Source organism: Marmota flaviventris, chromosome 14 (assembly GCF_047511675.1).
Source record: "Marmota flaviventris isolate mMarFla1 chromosome 14, mMarFla1.hap1, whole genome shotgun sequence".
In the NCBI taxonomy this organism is placed as follows: Eukaryota; Metazoa; Chordata; class Mammalia; order Rodentia; family Sciuridae; genus Marmota; species Marmota flaviventris.
The window spans coordinates 76,414,633-76,442,449 of record NC_092511.1 but is presented as its reverse complement, the minus strand read 5'-3'; the positions used below and the strand labels follow the sequence as shown (position 1 = coordinate 76,442,449).

Here is a 27,817-nt window from a genome sequence, read left to right as displayed (position 1 = left end):
TGGCCGGGCCCTTTCCTTCTGAGCCGCCCTTCTCGCGATTTCGGCTTCCGTCGCCAGCCCTGGGGTCCCGCTGGCTTTGCCCTGAGGGTGCTGAAGATCCCTGGTAGCCGCCTGGCTCCCGAGCGCCAGGAAATGGTGAGTGTGGCGGGGCCTCTTGAGCCCGGGGAAGGAGGTCGCTGGAACCGCGGGACGGCTGCGGTGGGGCCAGAAGCTGCTGGGGACTCCGGGGTCCGCGGCCTGAGCCCTCCTCCTGGCAGCGCCCCCTCAGTCCCCCTGGCCAGCTAGGTCGGGAGCTTATCGGCAGCAGAGCTCCTGCCCAGCCTGCTGCACCCGCTCAGCTAGCCCTAGAGAGTCAGCAGCCCGGTCTTCCCAGGTGGGTGGTGATTGACAGGCGGGATGGCGGTTGGAGAAGTCTCTCCACGTGGGATTTTCCTGCAGGAGAGGAGCAGTGGCTCTGGGCTTCGCTGCCGCCGTCCTCCTAAGCTAGCTGGCTTTCTTGCTTTTTCTCCCTCCTTCCCAACCTTCCTTCCGCAGGGTGCTTTACCAGGAGCTCCATCCCTGGTTCTGATGTAGGGCAGAGGGGGCGGCACCTGAGGAATTCGCGGGCAGCAGGTTTACTTAAGTTGCAGCCGTCCAGATGGAGCAACGCAGGGACCCTGGTAGGGAACTTCTCTGAGATTTATAGTCAGTGCGTGGTTACAGGGCAGCTACTCCTTGTCCCATATTTGTAGGTGACACAGGTTGTTACCAAGGGAAACAAAAATGAAGCTTCTGTTCAGCAAGCTCCCTGAGACAGTCTGTGACATCTGTCTGCAAACTTGGCTTTTACAAGAAAGAGCAAGCTCAACCCACAGTGAGCGCTCTGGAGGAAAAATACTGCTGACATTCTTTATAACAATCTTGGTGACAAGAAGAGAAACTTAATTTTGCTAGTGGTTGTTTTGGGGCTACATGAGTACTTTTTATTTTTTATTTTGAGACAGGGTGTAGCTAAATTGCTGAGACTGGCCTAGATATGGTCGGATTTATACAGACCTTTCTATTGGATTTAAGAGTACAAGTTTCAGCCGTGAAAGGACACTTGCAATGTCCAGGCAAAGTCCAAACACCAGGCCACAGCCCGGAATCCCAAGCCAGAGCTTTATTGTCAGTAGCAGGAGGCAAAGCCTCAGCCCTCCCAGGGCAGGATTTAGCTGGAGGAGGAGTTCCTTAAGCTGCTTAGGGGTTTCATCATAAGCTGGGGTGGGGTTGGATCCTTCAGAGCTCACATGTTCTTGTGGGAAGCTAAGCAGTGTTGCCTCAAAATGGAAATTTAAAAGCCTCTAGATAAAATGGCTCCTGACCTAAAATGGTGAATCTGATGCCAATAAACTGGGCTCGGTGATGCGCACCTGTGATCCCAGAGGCCCTGAAGGCTGAGGCAGGAGGATTGGGAGTTCAAAGCCAGCATCAAAAACTTATCAAGACTCTAAGCAACTCAGTGAGACCACATCTCTACATAAAATTTCAGAAAAAACAGGATGAAGCTTTGTGGTTAAGCACCCCTGGGTTTAATCCCTGGTACCAAATAAACAAACAACAACAAGACAAAAACAATTATATGGATTCATCTATGGATTTTTTTTTATACTGTGAATCCTTGATTATTATGGTAGTGTTATAGTTTCATGATATACACTATCTAGTAATGATAGCTACTTCTTTTGCTCTTATAAGTAAAAGGTTTCTCTGCTGTTATGCTCAAATTCAGGACCCCCAAAAGACCACCAGAGACCAAGATCGATGTAAGCAGCAAAGAGGTGTTTATTGCAAGCTAGCTCGGTCCTCCGCGTGCACACAGCAACTGGTGACGCTGAGAGGCCCCGAGCCCAGGGTTTGAAGCAGTTTTATACATTCTTTGGAGAAGGCAGGGACCCCCACATACATCATAGCATCTCTTAGCAAATCATCATACACCGCAGGAAAATCAAATAACAACTCTAAAACATTATTAGTACATTCACTGGCGGGAACAAGTTGGGTAGGGGTGATTGGTCAGTACAAAAGGGGTATTCATTTGAACTGATTGGTTTAAGCCAAGAGGGGTGTTCGCGCTGAACTACATGGTTTCCCAACATATTATCAACCACCATAAACTACTGGGAGGGTCATCTGGCATCCCAGGTATTTCCCTGTCTCATGCTGATTGGTGGCTGCTAGGGGGTTGTTATGGATCCCCACCTAGCCTGACTGAGTCAGGGACACCTGGCACAGCAGATCTCTCCTGTTATTTGTAGATAAACAACTTAACAGGGTGGGAATGTGCCTAGGAGTGCTCTGTGGGTCCTTCCAAGGACAAAGGTGATGTCCCTTCCTTGGACAGGCTTTGCTCTGAGGTAGAGGCTGGTTTTTCATGCTAAGTCAACATGTGTTTAACTTAGTGGATAAATTATAGAAACTTATTCTTTCGTTCCTTATTCCATTACAAATAAAGCATGCTGATTTTTTTTATTAGTGCATTATAGTCATACATGCTGTTGGGGTTCATTTGCTGTAATTATTCAAGCATGAGTTTAATTTGCTCCATTTTAGTGGTACTTCCCCCTTTCCCTCTCCTCCTAGTTCCCCATTCCCCCTCCTCTCCTGGTCTTCCTTCTATTTATTTATATTTTAAACTACTGCTTTATAGATAAACTTAACGGTGAAATTCACTGTGATATTTTCATATATGTGCAGAGCAGTTTTGATGGGATAATATAGATAAGTATGGGGGAAATGGTCATTGCTGTAATGATGACTTTTGTTACTGGTGCATGGGATGTGTAATGGAGTCTTTTATGGACTTCTGTATATTTTAGTTTCTCATAAATCCTACACATTTCTCTTAACAAATATGTTCCCATGTGAGATACAACATTTATGTGAATCTTTATGAAAGTCACGTGGTGTTGGGCTTGGTGGCCCTGAGTCTGTTATAACAGTCTGTAATCCCAGTGGCTCAGGAGGCTGAGGCAGGAGCATCCTGAGATCCATCAACCTCAGCAACTTAGCAAGGCCCTAAGCAACTCAGTGAGACCCTGTGTCTAAATAAAATACAAAAAAGGGCTGGGATATGGCTCAAGGGTTGAGTGCCCCTGGGTTTAATCCCCAGCACCAAAACAAAACAAAACAAAACCAAAAAAACCTCAGGTAGTGTAAACTTGTGTGTGTCCATCCTCACCTTGTCAAGATGACTTTCCCCCATGTAGACTTTATGTCACTGGGTTCTTATTATGCCCTGGACCCATGTTTCAGAACTGCCTGATGTGAGGATCTCACAGCTGTCTAAGTTCTCTTGGAGTGTCTCATGAACATCAGTACCTGGGTACATTTCTTTTTTTTCTTTTCTTTCTTTTTTTTTTTTTTTTTAGTTGTAGATAGACACAATATTTTTATTTTATTTGTATATTTATGTGATGTTGAAGATTGAACCCAGTGTGCCCACTGTATACTGCCGCAGTCCGGCTGCAGCAAAATAACCGGGGGGTGACGAACAACTTGTGTATGTTGATACAGCAGGAGTGGGAGCCGTTTATTATAGGACAACAGAGGTAGTTATACATTCCACACAGCTTATCTTAATTAGCATAAACTAGATACAGCAGTCAACCAATAAGAAATCTCCACACTTAATGGCTCCTGGCCTTACTTCACAAACCACTCCCTCTGGCAATATGCCAGGCGCCATCCAGACTTGTTTACAGACTCTAACACATACGAGGCAAGTGCTTAACCACTGAGCCATAAACCCAGCCCTAAATACATTTCTTGATGTGGTTGGATGTGTAGGCCCTTCTGTTGCACTTAACAATACAAATGGTTTTGATATATATATTGATGTATCTGTGGAATGTTCTGTGTTGTGATTCTTGGGTCTTTATTATTGTAATAATATAGTTCACTCATATACATTAGAGTCAGGAAATGATAGCTGCTGCTTTTGCTATTGTAGGTCAGAGATTTCTTGGCTAATTGGACACATAGTTATCCTTCCAGAAGAATGTCAGAACTTTTTGCTGTGGTCCCTTCTTTTATTAAAATAAAGCATGATGAAATTTTGATGGAATATTATTCTAGATTAACTTGGGGAAATGGTCATCTTGATATTGAAGAGTTTTGTCATCTATGCATGGGGTATGTAATTGAGTCTTTTATGTTCTTATGTGTATTTTATTTTCTCATAAATTCTACACATTTCTTTAAAAATATGCTTATGTGTTAAAAACAACATTTGTGTGACATTTATTGAAAACTGACATGTTGTATACTATTTTAATAATTTTATGTACTATGACATAAATGTGTCTGGCTCCTGAAAACCATTATTTCCTACAGTTTGTTGTTCCTCTTTCTGAGTGTGCAGGCTCCTTAGGCACACCCCTGGGCCTCAGGCCTTTGAGCAATACAGCTGTGTCCTTCTATGTCATTAGGGTTCATGTGTGCTGCCATTTCTAGGAGCCTCTGTTTCTGGTGGGGGAGTATCATGTATCTTTAGTGGCAAAATAGTTTCCACAGATAGATAATGACAACTTAAACTCCACCTTCACTTCATGAGTATTCATTGACTTCATATGTTCTTTAATACTATTTAGTTTTGTGTGTATGATGTGATTTTATTTTACATTTCTCTAATTTCCAAAGAGGTTGAGTCTTTTATGATTATTGAACACTTAGATGTCTCCTATAAAAAGTTATTTTTCAAGTCTCTTGCCTGCTTTTCTTTTGGGGTGTCTCTCTAAACCTTTCTTCCTGTGTTTGATTATATGTGAGGAAATTAGTTTCTTTGACTCTGTCACTTCTCTTTGCACCCTTTAATGACACCATTTTATGAATAGGATTTTCATTTTAATATTGTATAATATGAAATTTTAAAAATATTGTTTTGTGTAACTTTGCAGAGAAATAGGTCTCTTTTTTATTTGTTGTTATTCTTTTCCCCTTCTACTGTGATACTGGGGATTAAAGCCAGGGTGTTCTATCACTGAATTGCATTCTTAGCCCTTTGAAAAGTTTTACTTTTCCTCAGGGTATTGCTGAATTGCTGGGGCTGGCCTCACAGTTGTGATCCTCTGGCTTTAGCCTCTACAGTAACTAATATTGCAGGCATGCACCATGACATACACCCTAGCCCACCCTTTCTTACATTGACTTTCCAATGCTTTATATTTTCTTTTTATTTCAGAACTTATTGCATCTGAAATGAGTTCTTATGTGGTAGGGGTGAAAGGTACAATAGCATTTTTATTTTCACACAGGTGTCCCATTATTCCTGTATCACTTTCTTTGGAAAGAATGCCATTTTTTCCTTCCCTGCACTGGAGTCTCTATCATTTATCATTGTCTAATAGCAAGAGGTGTATAAAGGGTTTTATTTTTAATTCCACAGCCTAATAATTCCTTTCATTACAAGGTCTACCACTGAACACTGTAGCTCTGTAACATACATGGGTAACCTACATGGTGTTTGGGTTAGGGATAGAGTTCAGGTGCACTGGCTGTAGCATATAGCCTATGCACACAGTGGTTCATACCATCTAGGGCTCGTCATTACTCTCTATGATGACAGAATCATCCCACAATGAATGTTCTAGAATGTATCTTCATCATTAAGTGAAACATCATTGCATATGTACATATATGTGCAATTATATAATATATATTTAGCACAATTTTTCTTGTCAAATTTACCAGAGCTCTTTCAATTTCAATTGTTTTTTAAAAACATAAACATTTGACATTAGTGATCCTCTGTGTAGGTTCATTTTTCAATACCTTCAAATTTTGCTCTTTTGCTTAGGATTTTCTTTACTCTTATTTTCATAAAGTTTGCTTCTTCTAAACTATTGAGCCTGATTACTTGCTAATAAATTCTTAGTCCTTTTATAGCTAACTGGTTAAAGACTGTATATTTTCCTTTTTAACCTCAGCTTTAGATGCATTCCACTTTTTTACAGCCTTATGGAGGTTTGATGAACATATACCTACATACATCAAAGGTTTATGTTTTTATGTTTAGGCATATGTACACACCCATGCTATAAATGCTCAAAAGAGTTTAATCCTGACAATAACCCCGCCAGGAAACTTTATTACCCCCATATTTACAGAGGAGGAAGCAGATCCTAAGAGAATAAATAACTACCCAAGTTCACACAGCCCAGAGTTATGAAGTGGCCTTGTGGGAAATCATGCTCAAGACTTCTGGCTAGGAAGCCTCTCTTCCCACCACATCTGAGTCCATTTAGATTCACCACACTTAAGAAATAAGTGGATTGCAATCAACAATTATCATATCCATTACTAAAAGTGTCCTCTAGTGCCCATTTAAATCCCTCCTTTATGCTGTCACCCAAACTTTTATGTAATAAATTTGATCTTATTGAGCAAGAAGAGGGCAAACTTCAAAATGATAAAGATCCTTGAATTACCATGGAGGGAGCACTTCCTGTCTCTACTGCCTCCAACAAGACACAGAGCATTGATGATCCCCAACAACCCTCCCTGCCCTCTTCCTCTTACCACCCTCCATTCTCCCCAGTGGTTAGTGCTGCTTTCCTTTTTCATGTAGTTCTAGAGAAGTGTTAGTTAAAGGCAAAGCAAGCAAACAGTAAAAGAGAAGTGTGACTCCCTCTTTACTGGTTCATAGAAAAAGGGGAGGAGAAGGGGGCAACAGTGGGCTGGGCTGCAGCACTGACCCCAGCCCAGCCGAGTGCTCTCTGATAGGAGGCATGTGAGGTGAATCCTAGGATGAAGGAGAGGCTGGGCAGGACATGAGGCTGTGGTTGCTAGGAGAGGCTGGCAGACTGCAAGCTGTAGGAGTGGGGAAAGGAGCAGGGAAGGGGGTCACCTGGGGACCAGCTGGAGGCTCAGATGCAGCAGGCTGGAAGGTGTAACTGTGGCAGAGGGAGGGGGAGTGCCAGCACCTGGGGAGGTGGAGATGAGAAGGCTGGTGTGAACACAGAGATGTGGGATCAAGGGCTGTGATGAAGGGAGACTAGGTATTTCAAAGTGTGAGGAAGAGGACTCAAAATCCATGCTGAGCTCCCTGAGTTTGAAGAACAGGGTCCCTGAGGTTTCATTGTAGGATCATAGAAGATATGAGTATAATAAACATTGCAGTGGATATATTGTTTAAAAAATGCTTCTGGATAGGACTTGGTCAAAAGTGAAGTAATTAGAAAGTATAAATTTGCAGAAAGATTATGAATTGTTCATCTCCTATCACCCAGCTGTTTTATTTCATTGTTTGTAGAAGTTTTCAGTGTAATAGAATCAACCGAAGACTCCCAAATTTGTTTAGTGAGTGACAGATTCAAAGAGAGTGAGCATATTGTCATCTAATTTATCATCAAATTCAATGTAAAAGAGGGACATGGATTTTTTTATGCTCTAGATTACTTTTCTTAAAAATTAAAAAAAAAATTTTTAGTTTTAGTTGGATACAATATCTTTATTTTTTATGTGGTACTGAGAATCAAACCCAGTGCCTCACTCATGCTAAGCAAGTGCTCTACTGCTCAGCCACAACCCCAACCCCTATATTTCTTGTTTTCAATTGGATAAAATCAGGCCAAGGAGCAAGTTTCCTAGTTTATTCTTTGTTTCTTTTGTTATATAAATTTATGTTGTTTAATAGTATGTTTAGCAATAAATATAAAGAGAAAAATTAGTTATACAGGTAACCAATTTAACATATGCATCAGAAAGTATGTTGTGTATTCACAATGGTGTATTATTATCCATCCATAGACAAAGATGGTATCCTGTCATATCCAGCAAAATAGATGGAACTGAATACTGTAATGCTAACTCATGAACGACAGGCACAGAAAGAGGTATCACATGCTATCTATTAGACATGGCAGCTAAAATAAAACTGATATAAACATAGAGTGTTGACTCTGGCAGGAGAGGGCTCTGGGTCATCAGGAGTGGAAGAAGGGTGGTTGGACATGGTCAGAACATGTGCGTGTGTATATGAACATATGAAAACATCACACCAAATCTCATTAATAAATACAGTGGATACGTGTTAATAAAATTTATCATCTCCTATAATTACTTTATTCTGTAGTAACAACATCTAAACTTTTACTCTTTGGAAGTTCTGGTATATGATACACCATTATTAATGATCAACCTCTAGTAACCACAGTTCTCTGTGCATTCAAAAATTTCTCCCAGATTCCACATACAGAGTATGCAAAATGTTTCTTTCTGTGTCTGGATCATTTCACTTACCATGATGTTCTTCAGCTTCATCTATGTTATTTTAAGTGGCAGCATATTTGTTTCTTTTGTTACTGGGGTTTGAACTTAGGGTTGTTTGGCCACTGAGTGGCCACTGAGATGTATCCACAGCCTTTTTTTTTTTTTGTACTAGAATTTGAACGCAGCGTATTTTACCACTGAGCCACATCCCCAGCCCCTATTTTGTATTTTATTTAGAGACAAGGTCTCACTGAGTTGCTTAGCACCTCACTTTTGCTGAGGCTGGCTTTGAACTCATGGTCCTCTTGGCTCGGCCTCCTGAGCTGCTAGGTTCAGTGTGTGCCACTGAACCTGGCCCCGGTTAATTTTATTTTTTATTTTTAAGATAGCATCTTGCTAAGTTGCTGAGGCTGACCTTGAAATTTTGCCACTGCTTCCAACTATAATATAATTTAGTATAAAAGCTGAATGATAAGCCAGGTGTGGTGACACATGCCTGTAACATCAGGTATTCAAGAGGCTGAGGCACAAGGACCACAAATTTGCAGCTAGTCTCAGCATCATAGTGAGACCCTCTGCATCTTTAATAGACCCTGTCTCAAAATGATCTTAAAAAGTGAACAATTGTATGTAGGTATGAATTTTTATATATTTGACAGGAAAGCTAAGAATAACCATTGGATACTCAGATTTTTGAAAAATATTGGTGTTTGGGATGTGGCTCAAGCGGTAGCACGTTCGCCAGGCATGCTTGCGGCCCAGATTCGATCCTCACACCACATACAAGCACAGGATGTGGTTGAGCCTGACATGTCACTTTACCTTTATCACAATGTCATCACCTTCAGGTGAGGCCCCAGTGTCAGTTGTACCCAGCATCTCCTGCTGGGCCTGTTCTTACTGTGGCATATTTTTTAATATAGGGAGGCCTTTCCCGTGCTTTCTTAAGGCTTCATTGATGACCTCTTTGTTGGGGCTGCCAATAAAAGAACTGGCTTTACACACCTGTAATCGCAGAGGCTCAGGAGACTGAGGCAGGAGGATCCCAAGTTCAAAGCCAGCTTGAGGAAATGTGAGGTACTAAGCAACTCAGTGAGACCCTGTCTCTAAATAAAATACAAAATAGGCTGGGGATGTGGCTCAGTGGTTGATTGCCCCTGAATTCAATCCCTTATACAAAAAACAGGGGGTTGTGGAGCTGGCTTTAGTTTCTGTTCTTTGCAGGCATTTCCTTAAAGACAGAATCAGTTAGTTGTGAGAGGTTTATGTCAGTTTCCTTTTCCACGCATTGTTCAAGTACTCTGTCTAATGAAGGTCACATTGACCATACAGAGATTTTTTTTTTTTTTTAAACCAGAGATTGAACCCAGGGTCTCTTACACACTGAGCCATATTCCCAGCCTTTGTTTTATTTTCAAACAGGGTCTCCGAGGCTTTTCAGAGCCTTCTAAGTTGCTTAGAACCTTGCTAAATTACTGAGACTGGCCTCAAATATGCAATCCATCTGCCTAAGCCTCCCAAGTCATTGGAATTATAAGCATGCACAATCACATATGTCGCGTTCCTCATGACTAAATCACTCAGGGTCACTCCAGGGGAACTGGGCTGCATAAAATAACCACACAAGAGACAGAGATACATTTTTCTTTGGGGGTTCTGTGATGGCTCCTCTGACCTTAAGGATCCAGAGAGAGAGAGAGAGAGAGAGAGAGAGAGAGAGAGAGAGAGATCCTGCTGACCCCTTTTATTGTGGAAAAGCCATTCAAATGAGGCAAGGGGTCAGGTTTCAGGGGGCTGAGTCTAGCTTTGTGATGCCTGCTGTTGGCAGGTTGACTGACATCTAGGAAGGCCACACCCAAAGGCAGAGCAAGAGAAGGGGGCACACAAAGGATGTTTCCATGGAATTTTCTATCCCAAACAGGGCAAAGGGGTAATATCACAAAGGAACAGGTGAGTGTAGCTCAATCCATGGGTGACACTCCTATGTCTGCAGATGCATCCTCAAACTTCCAGGATTGGGGCAATGTCCAGGTCACCATGAGATGTAGTGATGGTCAGAGCCTCTCCACTCCAGGATGGAGACGCAAATCATTCAGAGTGGCCTCCCACATATTCCCCTTTCTTAATTAAAAAAAAACAAAAACACCACCAACAACTGGGGAATTATATCTTTCAGTCACTGGATTCTTGATCCGAGGTCATCATGATCTACTATTGAAACACAAAAGGAATTAGTAGAAAACATATCATTTCAATAACACCATCAACTTGGAAGATCCAGGTTATTATTATTATTATTATGACAAACACTCATCAGAAGATTCTTAATCTTTTCCCAATTTTATTGGGAGACATTGTATACGGCCATAGTAACAGACATTTTTATTGGTATGGCATTTAAGCCTCTCCATAAACCTCAGAGCAAAGAGCTCATTCCCATTATTCATTACATTGTTTTCTAGAGCATTGTAACTTAGTTCTCATCCTCCATCAGCTCTTATCTGACCATGAAGGATCTTGGAAGTAATTTAAGTCAAATATAAAAAAAAATCTGTATGTTGAAGTTTTAAGATGTAGCCACAAAGGCTGTAATTGAAGAAGCAAGAATAATATTTAAAGTAGTCACTTCAAGGTTCATGAGACTACCAGCTTGCCTGGATTTAGTAAATTGACATGCACCTGTCTCAAAGCCTGAACATTAACTTCAGCATATTATAACTCTGAAATATTAGCTGGCAATAACTAGTGATACAATAAATTGTATTCTTACAGGCTGCAGGATATTTATTATCTTTTCTCTTAATTTTCACATTTAAGTAGTCTATTAGGTCTGTCAGTAATGTGAATACTCTGAAGACAGAAGTCAAACATCAAACATCCTTTTGGATGCCATCTCACTGAGAGTTAAAGTTTCTAGGAGTCATGGCATCCTCATGTGATTGTTCTTGTCCATTCTAGGAGACCAGCCTAAAATATATCCACTATTTCTAGATATCTTGTATTGTACTGACAAGACATGTACAATCCATCCACTTAGAAAAGGTATTAACTTCTATTGTAGAATGATTAGGGCAATAATTCACTGCTGGATATTTTATGTAAATAACTGGCCTGTATAGGAAAAATCTATTTTAATAATCTTTCTATTTTGACAATTGTCCAGATAAGTAGTCTTAATTACTAAGGACCAGCATAATTGGCTGGTATAGTTTTCTCATAAGCTGTCTTTTTCTCAAAAGATACTCGTAGACAGCCTGTTTACCATAGGAGCAGCATGTAGGTCTAACTGACTGTTACAGTCAGTATGATTAATCTAGTTTCATGGGTGGATTTTTCAGTCCACACTGCAAGGCACATTAAAGGTGGACCTGTGAAGTGTGTCTATAGAAGGCTCTTTATAATTTTCACGTACCTGACAAGCTCATGAAACTACATAGCTATAAACTCTGTAGCTGGAAATTTACCTTCCTGTGCCAGGTTTCTCAGTCATTTTCATGATGACAGGTTTAAACTCTCCTTTGAAATCTGATTTAATTTACTGAACTGTGTTCAGTAACATTAAGACTCTCAATATTACAATGTAAGAAAAATTTGAAATATTTTGCAAGACCTAGTATGTGCCTCTGGGGTTCTATTTCCCCCTTTTCTTTATTTAATAAAATTGAGTAAAGGCTTCACATAAGCCATAGTATCATCAGCTTAAGTTATAGATAATAGTACAAATATTTAAATGATAAGAATTGATTTACCTTTTATTGATTATTGTAATTTCCCAATATAGACTAGTTGATCCATCCTAACCATTTAGAATTCTCAATCTCTTTTTGAGAGAACATCTCTATATTTTAGAATATTATCCTTTAAATAGGTGTCTCTTAATTGTCTTGGGATTTACAGGAGTGGTTGGGAGGCCACTCTGAGGCCGAGGCCTAGAGCACTGGGTGGGCACAGGGCCCGTGATCTTGTGTAGGAGCGGAAATATTGCTGATTTGTTTTCTTGTTGTCTCTTTCATAAAATCTTGGTGTCAAACATTCCAGTTTATCCACATACTTGAATTTTTTATTTTTTGATATAGGTTTAAGATTTTTAATCATGGTTTAAAAATAGGAGTGAATTAGGTGAAATGCTCTGAAGAAGCCACGGTAATTCTTTCCATAAAGTAATGCTGTGTTTCAATAATGAGAACCTAAACACCCCTGGGGTCCTCATTAGATAAACACATGGGCTTTGGCATTTCTGGTGTGTCTCATGGACCTCCTCTTCCTTCTGCACACAGAGATAATGACAGTCCTGTGACTATTTAGTCACTGCTCATAATTTTACCATGTATTTCTCAAAATCATTTTTTTTGTTTTGCTTGCTTGATTGTACTACTTTTGAGTTTTGCATAACTTACTTTTCCCACTGCTATTCCATTAGGATTATGTTCAGAATTTCTTTCTTTTCTTTTCATTTTCAACCATTTCTTTGCCTGTGTCTCTTGAACACACTCTGTGGTGCTGCTGTCTGGGGCTCTGTTCTTCTTAATTGATTCCTTAGTTGTACTGCCTGTGGATCTTGAATTGTTTCAAATTTGTTTTTTGATCATGTTGACAGTGTTTTTTTTTTTTTAAAAAACTTTTCCCCACATATTAATGGTTCATGAATATTTTAATCCTTGGGAAAAAAACAGTGGATTGTGTATTATGCATAAATTCAGATCTACTGGTAAATGTCAGTGAAATGTGCCAATCATCTGGGCATGCATGCATGTGTGTTTGTTCCTCATGAACATTTACTCTTACTTATTTTGATGTTGTTTTACATTGCTTTTATTCATAATCTGACATTGAGCACTTTTCTTATATGGTTTTTAATTTAAACACAATTTCCATCATTTTATTACATTTAATTAATTTGTATGTTTATTACTTCTTCCTGTTTTACATATTTTACTGACAATACATTTTTTACCTATATTTCTTTCATATAAATAACTTCTTATGAAGCAGGGTCTCTTTTCACTTCATGCTACATTTTTATGGACTTCTCTACATTTTAATGGAGTTGAATTGATCAATCTGTTTTTTGGATTTGCTTGATTTTCTTATATAAATTTCTTGGAGAACAGAAGGTGGTGTTGAGCTCCCAGAGTTAAATCTTTAGTTTCCAAGCCTCAGCTCCAGAGACTGATTCATTCTGGGGATACATATCACCCATCCATCTGTCTCCGGAGCTTGTGAGTTCTCCATACAAGTTTATTCCTTGGCAAAAAGATTTTCTTTTTGAAATCTAGGTCAAACAGACTCCTTACATGAGCTAGCCAAAATATTTGTTTTCTTGCTTTTAACTCTTTTTAAAAAAATATTATTGCTGTACAACTCCAATTTTTATGTGTTAATTATTGTATTCTTTTTGGGATCTTTATTTGCTGTGGTGAAATAGACCAAGAGAGAAAGTGTCAGAAGCCTTGATCAGGCAGGCACGAGCCTCACCTAGCTCCCTCCTTCCTGGTGTAGCCAGGGTTGGCTTTTGCTGTTCTCCTGTGCTGAGGCCAGAGTTGGCTTGCTGCATCAACTGAGTTGTAATACGACATCATCACACTGGGAGAAGCTGACTTGGTGGATGTGGTCTTTGTGTAGGAGGTGCTTTGTTGAGAGCAGACGTCAGATTTTCCTTTCTTCCCAATTCTTCTCTGATTCTTTCACAATATGAGAGGCAGGATCTCAAAATTAGATCCTCTTCCCTCTATAGCTGCTCACAGGGCTGACAACAAATCCTTTATTTTTGAGTTTCCTCCACAGATTCCAAAATATCAATTTTATCTTTGCAGATCACAGGATTATTAACAGTTTTTACCCATGCAATATTTGAAGCCGACACAGTATTTTAATTGTCATATACCCCTCAGTAATGGATGATGGTTTTGAAAAAGTTTGTTTTCAGGAGGTTAATGTTGCACATGATTTGAGGGCAGAGAATAATCTCCAGACTCTGCTTTTAAAAATCTTTGTGCCTACTTTTTTCTTCCTTAGACACAGTCATCACCATATTTTTAACAAGTATTCTGGTTTATATCTGGGATGTCTCCAAAATCTCACATGTTGAAACATGGCCCCCAGTTGTGGCAAGATGGAGAGATGGGATTTTAGACCATGATTGGATCTTGGGGGCTCTGACTTCTGTGGACTAGTCCAGTAACAACTGAATGGATGATTGGAAGGGAACTAGTTGGAGGATGTGGGTCACTGGAGCAGCCCTGAACAGGACCATCTTCTTCCAGCACCTTCCTCCTTCTCTGCTGCCTGGCAGCCATGAGCTGAAGAGCTTTTCATGCTCTTTTTCCCTGATGTTTCTGTTTTGGAGTGAGACTACCATGGCTTGAGTGCTCTGAAACTGTGAGCTGAAATAAATGTTTCCTCTTCTAAGTTGTGACTTTTAGCTATTTATGTCAGAAATGAAATGCTCACTACAACAGAAAACCTACTAGTTGGCATGTCCTTATCCAGTGTCCTATTTTTTCCCTGGTGCTGAATTTAAGAACTTCCTGGTGATGACACTTGGTACCTACAGGGGTATTTCACTAAGATTGTCTGTAGACCATCAGCCTCCTGGGCATCTCTTCCTAGAGGACAGGCTGAGGATTGGGGTGGAGACTTGGGGGAAAACTGGCTGGTCTGGGGCTTAGAGGCATCTCCTTTATCCATTTGTATTTACATCATAACCCCTTGGAACGTGAATATTTTTCCTGTAACTTCCATTACATGCAGATTTTTGTTGGCCTACAAATTGGATCATGGTGTTGAGGGGAAAATACAGAATTCCTTCTCCTCTCTGCATTTTCTCTGAGTTGTGAATACAAGGAGAGTATCCCAAAGTTCAAGGAAAACCCACACCCTTCAGGTGTACAAGAATCCACACTGTACTTCAGTAAGAATGGGGTGGGAAAAGGTCCAAGGTGTCAGGATGCCTTGACTTTAACCTTGGGTCTGACCTGTCTGTTTTACAGTCAGCTCTGCTCTTCCTGGGCTTGTCACCTTGAAAAGATTTCTTTACTTACTTCAGCTTCAACTTTTCCCTAACTGTAAAATGTATTTTACTAATAAAGCTTCAAACATAAAAAAATATATCCAAAGCTACAGTATACAGTTGTACTTTAGGAAGGAAGTCAGTCTTATGTTATGTTACTTTATTAAAATGTTTTATTTGCCTTTCTTCTCCTTCACAGTGTTTTTCATGGGATTTTCTTGTGCTCTGTGTTTGGGAGGTGATTTTAAATGGAATTCCCAGGCTTAGCTTTGGAAATTTTACCAGAAATAATAAATAGGGAAAATCTATTTCCCATTTTGGCAGCATAAAAATGAATGTAGTTTTAAAAAACTGATTGGTAGCTGCCAGGGTAAATCCCATATACCAAGTCATCACCTCCTCATCTATGAAACCATGTGATAGTCAATATGTGGTAGATCTTATCATATCGATATTGGAGTTTAATACTAAAACATGTGAGATAAGGTTTGGCAGATCCTAGAATTATTCACATGATTTGTGTTTAGTAAATTATTTGTTATCATGGAGATAGTAACCAAATATTACATTTGTTTTCTGAAAAAGGTGGATGTTTTTTCCATTTCAGGTATGAATGTAAGTCCTTTACACTTTTCTTGCCTCCCATGGACTGAGTTTGGCCAGACATTGTGAGTGATGCATGCCTGGGATGCCAGCTACTCAGGAGGCCAATGCAGGAGGATTGCATGGTTTACATCAGCCTTAAATGCTTAGGGTCACCATGACTCAAAAAGTAAAAAAGGGCTACAGATGTTGCTAGTGGTAAACCTGTAAACAGTCCCTAGATGCAATCCCAATCAGAAAACAAAATCCCACTGAATGTGAATACTTTTACCTATTAAGTAGTGATACTTTCTCATCTAAAACTAAATGAATAAAATCGGGAAGCAGAGAGGTTTGAGTTAATAATCTTAAGCTTACAAAGGAAGGTCCTTGGGACCCATTTTTTTTTCATGAGTCCCATATTTTCCAGATATGGGTTTGAATGGTAGGTTATCATTCCTGAGAAGGAATCCTAGAGAAGTAGGAGGAAGATGTAGTTGTTTTCCAGGAGTTTCCCAGGTCAGGGGCAGCTTTGAATTTTCCTCCCAAACTACTATGGAACATGCAGACTGTTACTTCTCCACTGTTCCAGTATTGTGTTTAACATGTTTAAATCCACTTTGCTTCACTTTCTTATCACAACAGTCAATTTGAACTCTGTTTAAAACATACATGGTGCACATGTCCTCCTATATCAGGAGCCCTCTGTTCTTTCACTTCATCAAAGCCAGGCCAGGCATACGTGACCTGCGGGATTCAAAAGGTTTTCTTTTTGGTAAATGGACATCAGATTGTCTTGGTATCTTAGATTCCCATTGAGGATGTTTCTGGGTCATTAGAAGAAGTGAACCCTGCTTTGTTTTCATTCCATCTGGATGCTCCACTATCTATAAATACACAAAAGTTAATAAAATGCACATTCATTGCCCCAAAGAACGAAGTAAGTCTAAAAGAACAGAATGATTAGAAGAGACTCAATCTCTACAATGCCATGGAAAGTCTGCTGAAATACTTACTATGTCATTTAGTTTTGATTTGGCCACAGACATCACAGCAGTGATGATGTGTCCTTTTATATTGATTGATACTTTTTACCAACTTGTTCCATTTGTTCTTCAACTCTTTTAACCTTATTTGCTTTGTATAAATGCTGTCTGCCACATTTTCCCTATAATGTTATATGTCTTTCTCTTTGTCTTTAGGTGTTTTGGTAGGATTTTCTAAATAATCTACATAAACCATCATATTTGATACAAAAACTCTTCTTTCTTAATAATTTTTCTTCATGGCCTGCTTTGGGTAAAGCAGCCTCTGCCTGTCTTTTGTTTAATGGAGACACTGGCTTTATTAACAGAGCTCCTGAAGCAGACCACAATCCTGTAGGCTTTCATTTTATTCTACCTGCAGCTCACAATCATAATCTCATAACATCTTGCATTTTCCATGAAAGAAATAAGAATTATATCTTTCCAAGTGTGTGAAAATTGTAATGTCTTCTTCTAAATAATTTTTTAGTAACAGGGACAACATGAAGAGTGTAAAAGATTCAGTAACTGTGGCTCTTATTTTATTCCCTATCCTTAAAGGTGTCTATCTCAATGCCTTTTAAGACAGCATTCATCCAAAATTGATTTATGTTTTAGAACCAGGAATATATGTCATATTTACATTTACATGAAAATTTGTCTGTTTTTTCAATGTATAAAGATGACATATCTACTTATGTATACATGAAACATAAATAAATATCATTTGATCAATCTGATCCTGTTTCTATTTAACATTTTTCAATTAGTCCTCTCATTAATAATCACTGTCCTGCTCTGAAAATTCTAATGCTAACATTTTATGTTGACTTTAAAGCTCCCCGTGCTTTTATTTTGAATTACAGGTCAAATAGACTTGGGTAAAAATCAAGCTCTACCATTTATTGGGTGTTTGACAAATTGTCATAAAAGATGAATACCAGTACTACTATCACATTCTTTTGGTTTTCTTCATTAAGACCTGAAAAACTCTTAGTGAGAAGTATAGATTTGCAATGATCTGTGAATGATCAAATGGTCAGTGTGCTATTAATTGATCTATTCTTATTTCAGATTGGAATTACTGCTACATTTTCAGAAAATCAGGTCATATTTTAGTGAATCTCTGATTCATGGCTGTGCATTTGAAAATTTAGAATTACCCTTCTTACTCACCAGAACATTCTCCTTTGAGAAATAATTGATCTTATGATATATAAAATCACAATTAAAATGTATATTCTTGTGTTGATGCCTTAATTTTATATTTTATTTTGTAAAGTTGGAGTATATAAACTTTTTGTGGACTTATAATACTCTTTCCTCAGAATTAGAGAATATCACTGTTACAAAGTATTTTCTTGAGTAATTAAAGTCACTTACCTACTTGAGAACCAGTTCTACTAACTCTCATATCATCTTCAGTCAACTTAGAAGCTCTGTGAATGGTTAATTGGTCAGTGTGCTATTAATTTACCTATTCTTGTTTCAGGAACTGTTGACATTTAGGGATGTGGCCATTGATTTCTCTCAAGAGGAATGGGAATGCCTGGAGCCTGCTCAGAGGAATTTATACAGAGATGTGATGCTAGAGACCTACAGAAACCTGGTCTTCCTGGGTAAGCAGAGCTTCCTTTCAGTGATATGGAATGATGTGACCTACATGTCAAAATCCAATTTCTTCCCTTTATGGTACCAGAATAGAAGCATCAATACTCTCAGTGATAATTCCAACAAATAGTTCATTTTGCAATGAACACATTGCCTCTAAGCTGTATTTGGACACCCTCACCTGGTGCAAAGGAAAGAGCCCTGAGCTATGTACCCAGCTGGGCAGAAATTCATGAAACAGAGGACACAATTGAGAGGTCCAAGGCAAGGAGGAAGCCAAATACAAATGTTAGTGGAAAAGTTATTATGCCATAGAAATGGTCTTCCAGCAGCTTAGGTTTATTTCTAGTGCTGTCCTAGAAGGACACATACTGCCCTATGTTGAACATGGTTTCCTTTTTAGTCTCCTCCTTCTCCTCCATGGATGTCTGTGTTGAGTCAAATCAACAGCCCAAGCACTCCCCTTTGCCTGTGAGGTCAGCATGATCTGACGGCATTTTCATCATTTGACGTGTCTGTCAGAAATCTGTGCACAGTTCTGGAGACCTCGAGGTGAATCCATTTTAATATATTAGTATCATACAGCAGTGTATCTGATATCACTTAAGTATTTATTAATTAAAATTCCCATATCAAAACTCATTATGAATACTTATAAAGAATATTCTGTGGAATTTTTCTGCCATAGAGTGAATGTCAGTGATTCACAGTGGCTGTTCATTTTGGTTATATGGTCACAGGGGATAACTACAATTATATAAAAGGGTTTGCAAAATAATCCATCCATGGGTATTCAGAATTTTGTTGGTTAAATTTTTTTCTTTTTTTCTTTGCTGTAGTTCATTTTATAGGTTAGATTTCAAGATATAGTATAGGTTTCCTCACATCAGTTAATGTTTCCATCTTTTTTAAACCTACATTTTATAGTTCGATGGCCATCTCCAATATTTCACAAATTAGGGCAGTGTAAGATGAAATTAAGTTATGGGGCTGGGGATGTGGCTTAAGCGGTAGCGCGCTCGCCTGGCATACGCGCGGCCCGGGTTCGATCCTCAGCACCACATACAAACAAAGATGTTGTGTCTGCCGAAAACTAAAAAATAAATATATTAAAAAAAAAAAGAAATTAAATTATGCCTGATTCTTGTTTCCATTGTCAATACAATTATATTTGCTTCTGTTATTTTATTTTATTTTTGTTTCTATTGCCAGTAAAATTACATTTGAGATAAAATATATTGTATCTCAAAAATTTTTGTTTTAAAGTATGTTGCACATATGATAATTATTTCTGGTCACTTTTGTGTGTACTATTCATATACACCTTTGCCTTCACATTGCATCTTTAGATTTAGTCTCTGGTAATCTGCATACAGTTGTCATTTTTTAAATAAGTTTCCTCTGCTTCTTTTAATTCTTTTCCCTTCTTTTTAAATTGGGTTATCTTGTGGTTCATGAATTGTTATCATGACATTATTTGATTCCTCTTTCACTTCCCTTAATTCTATGAGTATTTTGTCATTTGCTTTGATATTTTACAAAAATAATTTTAAGCTTACAGTAGGTTTTTAACTGGCAACAAATTAACTTCAATTTCATAACAAAATTCAGTATATTTATGTATCCTTTGAAAATTATGTTATTGATGGCACAGTTATTTTTATATTCCATACATATTTAGAGTTTATGATGATTTTTATGTTTTTATACTTCAAACTCTATTGAAAAAGTGTTTTATGACCCATCATTCCCATAAAATTAAATTCTATATTGGTATATGAATTTTGTAGTACCTACCATGAAAACTTTAAAATTTCATATGACTTGTGTTGCTGTGCACATTTATTTTATTTTTCAAATGGGATGATTCACTTTAATATTTTTTGAAGGAGAGGTCAAGTAGTTATAAATGGCTGCATTTACACATATTTAAATCTTTATTTTTACTCACATGAAAATATAGTATTTCTTTTTTAAAATATTTTATCTTGTAGTTATAGTTGGATACAATACCTTTATTTTGTTTATTTATTTTTATGTGGTGCTCAAGACCAAACCCAGGGCCTCATACATGCTAGGCAAGCACTCTACCGCTGAGCCACAACCCCAGCCCGACATGAAAATATAGTATTTCTGATTATAGTATTATCAGTTGGTAATTTTGTTGTTTTCCCTTTTGATGCTATTCCTGAGTTCCTTTCTGTATTGCAAGGTTTCCATTTCATCTCACTCCAGCCACAATGGCAGCTATTAAGAATACAAACAACAGTAAGTGCTGGTGAGGATGTGGGGGAAAAGGCACACTCATACACTGCTGGTGGGACTGCAAAATGGTGCAGCCAATACGGAAAGCAGTGTGGAGATTCCTTGGAAAACTGGGAATGGAACCACCTTTTGACCCAGCTATCCCATTCCTTGGTCTAGACCCAAAGGACTTAAAAACAGCATACTACACAATTCACAGTAGCTAAACTGTGGAAGCAATCTAGATGCCCTTCAGTAGATGAATGGATAAAGAAAATGTGGTAAATATACACAATAGTATATTACTCAGCAATAAAAGAGAATAAAATCATGGCATTTGCAGGTAAATGGAAGGAGTTGAAGAATATACTGCTATGTGAAATTAGCCAATCCCCAAAAAACAAATGCCAAATATTTTCTCTGATATAAGACACTGATTCATAGTGAGGTTGGGAAGGGGGACATGGGAAGATTAGAAAAACCATAGGACAAAGAGGAGGGAGAGGAAAGGAGGGGACAAGGGTGTAGGAAAGATGGTGGAATGAGATGGACATCTTTACTCTAAGTACATGTACAAAGACATGGATGGTGTGAATATACTTTGTATATAACCAGAAATATGAATAATTGTGCTTTATGTGCCGCAGTCTGGCTGGGCACAAATCACGAGCCACTCAAGCAGGAACAAACTTTATTTCTGAACTCTCGCTAACGCCACCCATGCAGCCTTCTCCAGGACACACCACATACAAACCGGAACTCCCTCCACTGGAACTTCACTAACCAACGCGAACTCTCCAGGAATCCCCGCCAGAGCTCAACCGGAACTCAAAGGGAACTCTGTAAGAACTCAAAAGTACTGGCAAAATGCTAGGCGCCATCCCAACTCGGCTGTGGCTCTCAACATTTATGTGTAATATGAAGTATAATGCATTCTGTTTTCATATATAACAAATTAGAATAAAAAATTTTAAAAAAAGAAATTGACTATTGACTATATTGAAATTATATTCAAGTACCCTTTTTAGTTACACAGTTTTCTTTTGGTTCTCTCAAGGTTCTCTCTTTGTGAATGTTGAAAAATTAAGTGCAATGCACTTTGAGTCTTTTTGGGTTTTTTCTACTTAGGAATAATTGAACTTCTTTGATTTTGATTTATTTTTTTGCTCATATTTATCATTTCTCAGGCTGTTAAAATTGATACTGGAGATTGAATTCAGTTGCTTTTTCACTGCCCTTTGCCTTAGCTTTTTTCATTTTTAATTTCTGACAGTCTCACTAAGTTGCTGAGGCTGGCCTCAAACTTGTGATCTTTCTGCCTCAGCCTCCCAAGTTGCTAGGATTACAGTTGTGTACAAACCCTCCCCCACCACTCTCTCAGACACTATTTCTTAAGAAAGTCTTCAAGTACACTAGTTTTGCTTGTTTGTAGTAATAATTTTTGTCTGGATTTTATTCAGTTTTCTGTGTTCTGGTTTAGTTCACTAGACTTATATACTACATGCCAAATCATGGCATTTGTAGGTAAATGGATGGAGTTGAAGAATATACTGTATTTGAACTTGGGATCTCTTTTATTGCTGAGTAATATACTATTGTGTATATTTAGCACATTTTCTTTATCCATTCATCTAATGAAGGGCATCTAGGTTGGTTCCACAGTTTAGCTATTGTGAATTGTGTAGTATGCTGTAGTATAAGTAGTATAAGTCTAGTGAACTAAAGATTATTTAGGTTCCTTGTGTAATTCATAATTCCTACATTCCCAATATTCAATTCCTTGTGTTTCATTTTACCCCTGATTAATCAAGTATTCATTTTTTCTTTGCATACCATACTATTTTTGATCTGTCCATATAAAAGCCAGCCTATAGTAGATTAATAGTCATTTTGGAAAACAATATGGATGTTAGTAAAGAACTGAAAAACAGGAAGCACTGTGCCACATGTTTGAAATTCCAGGTAATTGGGAGGACTTGCAAGAGGTGTGTCACACCATGTCTCAAAATAAACAATTTTAAAGGGGTTTGTGTTTGTAAGTCAGTGCTGCAACACTCTTGGGCTTAATATTAAGCACCACACATAAAAAGTTAGGAGTAGAATGCCCCTGTGATCCAGAAAAGCAAGTTCCAAACAGGTAACCAGAAGAGATTAAGTCAGCATGTTGCAGAGAGGGCTCCACTACTGCTTCAGTGCAGACACTGTTCACAGTACTCAAGACATGGACTCCACCTATGTGCCCATCTGGGGTTGGATGGGTAAAAAATATGATATTTATACACAATGAATTAATAATAGAAAAGAGATATCTTGTCAAGTGAAGTGACATGGGATAAATATGCAGGGCTTTACATTACATGAAATAAGGAAGTCACAGAAAGTAATTTGCAGCCTCTTCTGACTCACATGTGGAACTCACAAGTGCAGAGAGTAAAATGGTTACTAGCTCCTATGTATTAGGAGTGTTGGTCAAAGACTGAAATACATTATTTTAAAGGACAAAAGAAATATTGATCCCAGAAACACTTAAATATTGAGCCACATCCCAAGCCCTTTTATTATTTTTTATTTTGTTACAGGGTCTCACTAAGTTACTTACAGCCTCAGTAATTTGCTGAGGCTGTATTTGAACTTGGGATCCTCCTGCCTCAGTCTCCTGAGTTGTGAGGATTCAGGCTTGTGCCACCACACTGGCTAATGTACTGTATTCTTGATGAATGCTAAGAGAATGAATGCAATGTTTTCTAAGTAGTAAAATGGTGATTATATAAAATAACAAAATGTTTTTTAGCTAGATTTAGTCATTTCACCATGTATTTATATTTTCAAATACCATGAAATACTTGGTAAATACATGCCATTTTATTTGCCAATGAAATGAATCCATGAATAACCAAAATTATAAAACTTAAAAAGCAAGTCATTTGTCTTGGTCTCCATGTGTTGACTTCATCCAGGTAATACTGACACAGGGTGTGTTGTGTGTGTGTGTTTATCATTAAAAAGATTAGCCCATTTTTCTCCTTAGACACAATAGGTTCTTTGTCCCTGTAGAATATCTGTGTTATGGTCATTCAAAATCTGTTATAGACAGGTCTTTCTCATGGTAGACAGACAGGGGTTTTCAGACAATCCCCAAGAAAACCAGAAATGTTCACATTTTACATTTTCCTTTTCTTATTGAGAGAGAAGAAGGGAGTTGGTAGCTTTTCCCTAATTGTACAATGGTGCATTCTAGAGGAGGAAGGCCAGGAGTGGATAAAAATAACACACTTTCCTTTCCTCTGTTATATTACTCTTTAACTATATACTCCTCTTGGACACTGTGAATTCTCAGATGATTTGGATAATTCTCACAAAGTAAATTTGTCTGTCCATTGTTATTTAGCTCATATATTTATGGAGTAATTATGGTCTTTGATGTACTATTCTGCCACCACATTGATGTCCTGACAGCTATAATTTCATGTTATATTTTAAAAGTATATTCTCAGTCTAATATGTAAAATAATTATTATTTTCATTTTTTTAGGCATGACTTCTCATCATACCCAGGAAATTTTACCAGAACCCATCAGAGAACATTTATTTAAAAAAGTGATAAAGAGAAGATATGGAAATTGTGACCTTGACTATTTACAACAAAAGAAAATACAGAACAGTGTAGATAACAGTGAAGGTCAGAAATCATATTATGAAGGACAAGACCAATTAATAGTGACTGTCCTTAATACCATCAATAGTCCTCAAGAACATTTAATAGCTCAGAAGAGTATTCAATTTATAACTGAAGGACAAGTTTCTCAAAGTGTTGATTTTGAAAATTTCTTTACAAACTGTCCATTATTCTGCAGTGAACAAAGAATTCCTTCTTGGGCCCAAACATACACTTTTAATGATGGTGGAAAGGCTCCTATATACTCCATACTACTTAACCAAAATTCAGATTTAGATTTCGGCAAAGTGTGCAACACATGTAATGAAACAAGCAACACTTTCAGCCAGGTCTCTACACTAAGCAATTACCAGTGTCCTTATGTTGGAGAAAAAAAGTATGAATGTAGCAAAACACAGAAGAACTCTAGCTTTGGTTGCAATAAAAGAGAACATCAGTGTGGCCATTGTGCACAGAACCTTTACAGAGATGACAAATGTGGGAACATCCTTCTTCAGTGCTCAAAGCACCATGGGAGTACTCAGAGCCAAGAGGCGCCTTGCAAATGTGAGGAATGTGAGAGAGCTTCTCACTCAACTGCAAGCCTTCCTCAATACAGTGGAGCTCATCCTGGAAGAGAGCCCCCCAAATTTAAGGAATGTATTCAAGCAGGGAGTTCCACACCACTTTCTAAACATCACAGGTACCATAGTGATCAACACTACAAATGTGAAGAATGTGGCAAATCCTTTATTAATTGCTCAACCATTTCTAAACACCTGAGATGGCATAGCAGTGAGAAACCCTACAAATGTCAAGAATGTGAAAAAAATTTTAAGAATTTTTTAACTCTTACTCAACAACAAAGGATTCATATGGGAGAAAAGCCCCACATATGTGAAGAATGTGGCAAAGGTTTTACTAAAAGAAGACAACTTACTCAACACCAGAGAATTCATAGTGGAGAGAAGCCCTATAAATGTGAAATTTGTGGCAAAGCTTTTAATAAAAGATCACATGTTACTCAACACCAGAGTACTCATACTGGAGAGAAACCCTACAAATGTGAAGAATGTGGGAAAGGATTTACTCAAAGAGCATATTTTACTCTACACTATAGTATTCATACTGGAGAGAAGCCCTACAAATGTAAAGAATGTGGGAAAGGATATACTCAAAGAGCAGGTCTTACTCAACACCAAAGAATTCATAGTGGAGAGAAGCCCTACAAATGTGAAGAATGTGGGAAAGGATTTACTCAAAGACCAAGCCTTATTCGACACCAGAGTATTCATACTGTAGAGAAGCCCTACAAATGTCATAAATGTGGGAAAGAATTTACTCAAAGAGTACATCTTACTCTACACCACAGTATTCATACTGGAGAGAAGCCCTACAAATGTAAGGAATGTAGCAAAGCTTTTAGGTGTAATTCATTGCTTACACGACACCAGATAATTCATACTGGAGAGAAGCCCTACAAATGTAAAGAATGTGGGAGAGGATATACTCAAAGAGCACACCTTACTCAACATCAGAGAATTCATACTGGAGAGAAACCCTACAAATGTGAAGAATGTGGGAAAGGATTTACTCAAAGACCAAGCCTGACTCTACACCAGAGTACTCATATGGTAGAGAAGCCCTATAAATGTGAAGAATGTGGGAAAGGATTTACTCAAAGAGCCAACCTCACTCTACACCAGCGTATTCATACTATAGAGAAGCCCTACAAATGTAAGGAATGTGGCAAAGCTTTTAGGTGTAATTCATTGCTTTCTCGACACCAGAAAATTCATACTGGAGAGAAGCCCTACAAATGTAAAGAATGTGGGAAAGGTTTTATTCAAAGTTCACACCTTACTCAACACCAGAAAATTCACACTGGAGAGAAGCCTTACAAATGTGAAGAATGTGGGAAAGGATTTATTCGAAGAGCAGATGTTACTCGACACCAGAGTATTCATACTGTAGTGAAGCCCTACAAATGTAATAAATGTGGGAAAGCTTTTAGGTATAAATCAAGTCTTACCCAGCACCAGAGAATTCATAATGCAGAGATTCAATGTTAAGAATGTGGGAAAGGTTTTAATGAAAGAGTATGGCTTATTCTTCACCAGACTAATCATAAAAGGGAGAGGTAATGCAAGTGTAAAAACTGTTGCATATCTTTTAGCAATTGCTCAGGCTTATCACTGGAGAATTCATAGTGTATAGAAACCCTAACAATGTAAATACTGTGCCCAAGTCTTTACTCAAATTTCAAATTTTCCTTAACATCAGAAACCTGATACCTATAGGGGATGTGGAAAGACATTTGCCTGAAATATATGCCTTAAAAAATAGCAAAATATCAACAGTGAAGAAAACACCTTAAGGAATATAAAAAAATATAGCAAAGCTCTTATCTGTACCTTGATTCTTGATGTATGTGAGAGGGAAATGAGGAATTGCCTTTAACATTTGCTTAAAATTTGTTAAGCATCCTTACCTGCTGGGGTAGAAATAAAGAAATTCTCACAAGTGTCATAAAATAGTGTAGAACTCTTGTCTCTGGAAGAAGGTAAATTTATTGTAAATCAAAGATTTCTCAATATTTTCACTTTTGAAAACTGGAGGAAACAATTGTAACTTAAATTCATTTATCAGAAGATGACTTGTTTCTGAGAGTTGTCAATCTATAATTTCAACTATTTACAGTGGATTTTGAAATACTTTATTCACATTATTATGAATTTTGTCACAAAATAAAAGTAAAATTTGTTAATGTATTAGTATTGTTAGGTATTTACTCGTGGTAGTATGTCACAGGTATTACAGTGTTCTTCTTTACTAAAAGTTCTGTGCAACAGATAGTAAAAACATATGTTATAGTTAAAGCTTTGTCCTGGGGTTTCATAAACTGACTTCCAGACCACTCACGTATAGTCAAATCAAGCCTTTATTGAAGCACACCGGTGGCCGCTGACCAGAACTTAAAGCTATTCCCCTGATCAGCCCGAACAATTGCAAGGGTGCTCCTTATAAGCCTGAAAACCGCAAAAGGGATGTTTGGGGGTCTAGCCAAGGCAAGCAAGCCAGGTTACAGAGGTGGGAGAGTACAATCAAGCGGCTGGAAACCTAACCAATCTCAGCCCAGTCACCCCAGTTACAGAAATAGAGCCCCATTACCCTAGTTACAGAACAATGCCCCATTAGGTAGTTCCCTGTTCTTAAAGGTTTCTATAGCAAAAGGAAAAAGAACATTTTGCCCTGGTCATGACCCTTCTACTTGGCATGGTTGTTTTACAGGATGAAGTCATAATACAAAATGGAGTCACATTTGCTTCTCCTATCATGCATACTAAAAAATGTCCATGAATCTTTTTAGAAACATCAACTCATTTGGAGAATAGTATTCCCCCAAATCAGAATACTAATTATGTATTATGGTGATCTTAAGACAGTTATAGGTAAGATATA

The 27,817-nt window shown here is 38.1% G+C and overlaps 1 protein-coding gene across 1 annotated transcript; it reads left to right on the top strand.

Moving 5' to 3' along the window:
• LOC114103270 (zinc finger protein 420-like) lies at window positions 1-27,126 on the top strand. The gene is made up of 3 exons (XM_071601779.1): window positions 1-135; window positions 18,338-18,464; window positions 24,233-27,126. The coding sequence occupies exons 1-3, from the start codon at window positions 133-135 to the stop codon at window positions 26,425-26,427; spliced, it is 2,325 nt and encodes a 774-aa protein (XP_071457880.1). The 5' UTR covers window positions 1-132; the 3' UTR covers window positions 26,428-27,126.
• Window positions 27,127-27,817: the final 691 nt, after the last annotated feature.

Coding starts and splice junctions, on each gene's coding strand:
- LOC114103270 (XM_071601779.1), top strand. Junction 18,465..24,232: donor CAGAAACCTGGTCTTCCTGG/GTAAGCAGAGCT, acceptor TCATTTTTTTAG/GCATGACTTCTCATCATACC.